The sequence below is a fragment of the Procambarus clarkii genome, chromosome 29 (assembly GCF_040958095.1).
Source record: "Procambarus clarkii isolate CNS0578487 chromosome 29, FALCON_Pclarkii_2.0, whole genome shotgun sequence".
Lineage (NCBI taxonomy): Eukaryota > Metazoa > Arthropoda > Malacostraca > Decapoda > Cambaridae > Procambarus > Procambarus clarkii.
The window spans coordinates 15,473,670-15,478,669 of NC_091178.1; the positions used below are offsets into that span (position 1 = coordinate 15,473,670).

A 5,000-nucleotide genomic window follows, 5' to 3' on the forward strand; every position below is an offset into this window, starting at 1 on the left:
CCCTACCTAACCTAACCTATCTTTATAGGTTAGGTTAGGTTAGGTAGCCGAAAAAGTTAGGTTAGGTTAGGTTAGGTAGGTTAGGTAGTCGAAAAACAATTAATTCATGAAAACTTGGCTTATTAGGCAAATCGGGCCTTGCATAGTAGGCAGAGAAGTGCGTTCTGGCTACTAGGTACGACATATATATATATATATATATATATATATATATATATATATATATATATATATATATATATATATATATATATATATATATATATATAAAGAGTGTTTTATGGCACAAGTAATTCAGACTTAAGCTATGCAATTTCCATCTGGATGAGGCAGTTAGACAGTCATAAAATTAAATTACCGTTATGACAAAATTGAACGATTATGAAGATTAAAATTTTAAGTAGTTAATACAATATAAAACTTATGTACACACTAATTAACTACCGTAACATATTACATGTATATTGTATAAATTAAAATTATTATTTCACAAAGAAATCACACTAACGTGACATATATATATTAAAGAGAAAGTTAATTGGTGCAATTAAGTGACTCGAACCGGCGACCAGAGTGTTCCTAGCCGCGCATCTTACCCTGTTAATATAGAGTCCATTATCATCCTTATTAAATTCAGGCTTCCCAATGTGTATATTAATGTAAGGTATAAACATTATGGTTGAATATAGGAAAACGTTAATTACTTCAAGTACAGTAATGTACTTTAAATAAATAACTAAAAGTATTAAAGCACACTAAAATCTTTATTATCCTTCAATATATTGGCCTACTGTATGTGTGGATAGGTAAGGATTAAGTCTTTATTATTTAGGAATTAATATTTTTACACAAGTATTTCAAAGTACAAGAGCAGTTTCAAAGTACAGTATATACAGGTTTGGAATTGCCGCATATATTAAAAAACTTTAAGTTAGACTTTTTCTAATTAGAATGCACTGATTTGGTTTTTAAATATTTAATCTGCCGTAAATTATTTAATATGTTGACCAATAATTTCAAAAACCAATTGGCGGCCTTATTAGTAAAGTACACTCCCTAGTAAAGCAGAACGGTAAGAGAAATACATCTTGCTTGTATGGTCATACATTGACTTCGATTAAGAACTGCTAATAATGATCATCATTTACTTAATAGCTATTTATTTAATATCATGCAGGGATATTATTAGTAATATTGTATTATTATTAGTATCACTAATTACAACAGCGTAATACACCAGGCACAGACCACATGTCCCTGAGCCACTCCGAAGGGTTGTCAAGTGTCCCAACCCACAGTGAAGGGTTGTCAAGTGTCCCAACCCACAGTGAAGGGTTGTCAAGTGTCCCAACTCACAGTGAAGGGTTGTCAAGTGTCCCAACTCACAGTGAAGGGTTGTCAAGTGTCCCAACCCACAGTGAAGGGTTGTCAAGTGTCCCAACTCACAGTGAAGGGTTGTCAAGTGTCCCAACTCACAGTGAAGGCATGTCAAGTGTCCCAACTCACAGTGAAGGGTTGTCAAGTGTCCCAACTCACAGTGAAGGGTTGTCAAGTGTCCCAACTCACAGTGAAGGTATGTCAAGTGTCCCAACTCACAGTGAAGGGTTGTCAAGTGTCCCAACTCACAGTGAAGGGTTGTCAAGTGTCCCAACTCACAGTGAAGGTATGTCAAGTGTCCCAACTCACAGTGAAGGGTTGTCAAGTGTCCCAACTCACAGTGAAGATATGTCAAGTGTCCCAACTCACAGTGAAGGGTTGTCAAGTGTCCCAACTCACAGTGAAGGGTTGTCAAGTGTCCCAACTCACAGTGAAGGCATGTCAAGTGTCGTTCACTCTCCCTGACGCAAGAATAAGCTTACCCTACAGGAGGTGTTGGACTCTCCATGGAGTAGCAACATGACTTACTGTGAAGCAGGAGTGGACTCTCCATGGAGTAGCAGCTTGACTTACTGGGAAGCAGGAGTGGACTCTCCATGGAGTAGCAGCTTGACTTACTGTGGAGCAGGAGTGGACTCTCCATGGAGTAGCAGCTTGACTTACTGTGGAGCAGGAGTGGACTCTCCATGGAGTAGCAGCTTGACTTACTGGGAAGCAGGAGTGGACTCTCCATGGAGTAGCAGCTTGACTTACTGGGAAGCAGGAGTGGACTCTCCATGGAGTAGCAGCTTGACTTACTGTGAAGCAGGAGTGGACTCTCCATGGAGTAGCAGCTTGACTCACCCTGAAGCAGGAGTGGACTCACCCTGAAGCAGGAGTGGACTCACCCTGGAGCAGGAGCTGACTCACCCTGGAGCAGGAGTGGACTCACCCTGGAGCAGGAGTGGAGTGTGGCCAGAAGGAACTCGCCCTCCACCACCTCCTCGACGACGTCGTCGCGGACGTGAGCGAGGGGCGGCGGGCAGAAGCAGTGGAGGAGGTGCTGCTGACCTGCCATGCTGAACGTCAACTTGTCGAAGATGAAGGCGGCTGTGTAAGCCTTCTCGTCCCTTCCACACACGTGCAGCGGAGGGGGCGAGCCGCAGTACTGTGAGAGGGAAGGGGCATGAGATAGTGGGAAGGGATGGGGGGGATGGAAGAAATTTACTCACCTGTATGTGTCTACAGGGTTGAGCATTAGCTCCTTAGCTCCGTTTTTCCAACCCTTGTGAGTTAATACAGTGACATTCATTCCTAGTTTCTTCGTGTACTTTCTTCCGCTGCTGTTTCGTGACCTCTCCTGGGCACTCTTCCCGTAGCTCATTCCACTCGCTGGAAACTTTTAAACTAAAGAAGTGTTGCTTGACATGTCTCCTGCTCATCTACGTCTCTTGCTAAGATCTGTCTTCCCTGGTTCCTTCGCTTTGGACTTCTCTTTGTTCACTTTGTTAACTGCTCTCCATATTGTTGCGGGCACAGGGCGAGGGGCCTGGCGTAGACACAGGTGATGGGAGCACCTTCACCGCCGGCGGCGGGCAGCTCAATTCAGCCATCCATTTCAACCGCGTCTCGGTGGCCCGCCTTCCTGCCTGGGTATATATAATTGTAATTGATGCTTCATGCGAATTGTATGATTTCTTGAAGGATAGGGTGTACAATTTTATATCGGTAGTACGGTTGGCTTTGTTCTCGACTCAGAATCGGAAATCCCAGGTTTGAATATAAGGAGGGACAGAAATGAATGGGTAAATTTCCTATCACCTAATGCCTCTTTTCACCTAGCATTGGTATTCAGGAGTTAGCTTGTTTTGGGGGGGGTGTATCCTAGGGGTTCGACCTTGGGGGGATCTCAATATAAACCTAACATACTGCATATATACACAGGCTGCCTGTCCTCGTCAAAAGGAATTATTATTATTAATGAATAATTCGGCACATGTCATTGTAAGAGTGATGAGAACGACGTTATTCCTACTGAATCCTAATCTTAGTTTAAAAATATACGAGACAAACCATCGAACTCCAGTCTTAAAATGATCTCTCCACAAAACAAATAACTCGGCATACACAGGAAATATTCACAATGACATCCGCATGACTCACTGTTTTTTGTTCCTAAAGATAATGACATTTCAGATACTTAATACTTATCAGAAATAAGTAAAACAATCATAAGAACAAGTTTGTATGCATGCACGTAAAATACTAGGTTGGGCCCCCACTGTGGCCCAAAAGGTAGGTAAGTAGATGAGCACGCAGGCACATACACACACACACTGGCTCGCTCTTGCCTGCATTTCCAAGAGCGTAACACCAACGGTGTCTTTAAATTAACTCTCCAGAAGATAAAAAACTGGAAGACTTATCATTGGCCTCTTTACGAATCAATTTCGAGAGACTTGGGCGGCTGGAGAAGAGTGAGGAGGGCGGGCAGCGTATAGGAAGGCACCTTCGGCACCTCTCGACGATGGGCAGGAATTAGCAGGTAATCGAGATCCCGGATGGGTAGAGGAATGGGACCTGCTGCTGGAGTCCTCAATGGAAGAAGCCCCGCTGCCTCACCATCACCCCGTAAGGATATTGGTTCCCCAGAAATCCCTGGAATCTGTTGACTTATTGGAAAGAGGAGGCGGGGGTGGGGAGGCTGGAGTGGGGGGGGGGGCTTGAACGAGAGTGTTTTGTTGGTGGTGGAGGTAGTATTGGTGGTGGATGCTGTAGTGGTGATGGGTGGTAGAAGTGGTGGTAAGTGTAGTAATAGTGACAGGTGTGGGGTGGTGGTCGACTACTGGTCCAGGGCAACATGTCCGTGAAGAACGGTGTATAACTGTGAGAAGTGGCGTGGGTGGAGGACCGCCTTGAGGAGAGGGACGGACACGAGACATGGAGAGGTGTAACCTGCGAGCAGTGGCGGCCAGGGGGGCAAGAAAAGGAAGAAGTGTAGAGCCAGCAAAGCACATTACGTCTCACAAGACACAGCTTGTATAAGATACACCAAACGACTGTGACGTAACACCCGCAAAACAAAGCAAAAAAACTGAAAATTCACATCAACTTCTCGAAACAAATTCTCTTAACGCTTCTGAAACCGATGATGACGTGACCACACCTTTATAACCTCTCGCCTCATGTTGTTCATTGTTCATAACTCACCTTGAACTGGTCTGAGCCCATGGTGACGGAGTGGCCGTCCTGGGGGTCCCACTGTATACCACAGGAGCCTAGTCTCCTGGGGCAGCGGCAGAATTGTTGGGTGCTCACGCCGTACGCGTTCACCTGCAGGTACCCGCACGCCGACCCGCTGCGGCAAGAGGGCAGGTCCACTTCCTCCTGTGGGGGAAACGGAGGGGAGAAGGAGATTAAAAGGAGTAAGTTAAAGATGCCTCAGGAAGGTCGTTCTTACCATTCCTCCACAACCGAGCACTCTGGATACATGTCACAGAGCAGGAAGCGACATCTCTTGCCTCCTCCAACAATTCTGCTATAAAATAACTCCCTCAGGTCTAATTCTGAATTGTGATTGGGTGCGCAAATCTCTTTACAACCTTAATTACTAGACCGCGGACTTGGAACGCCGGTCCACATAT

At 44.8% G+C, this 5,000-nt stretch overlaps 1 protein-coding gene across 2 annotated transcripts in view; it reads right to left on the reverse strand.

Moving 5' to 3' along the window:
- The window catches only part of LOC123765092 (U-scoloptoxin(11)-Sm5a), a 36,160-nt gene that overhangs the window by 2,962 nt on the left and 28,198 nt on the right, over positions 1-5,000 (reverse strand). For both annotated transcript variants that reach the window (XM_069333530.1, XM_045753527.2), the window contains exons 2-3: positions 4,567-4,743; positions 2,309-2,524 (exon numbers count right to left, since the gene is read on the reverse strand). In XM_069333530.1, the coding sequence (XP_069189631.1) occupies positions 2,309-2,524; positions 4,567-4,743 (393 nt within the window). The remainder of the gene's footprint in view (positions 1-2,308; positions 2,525-4,566; positions 4,744-5,000) is intronic.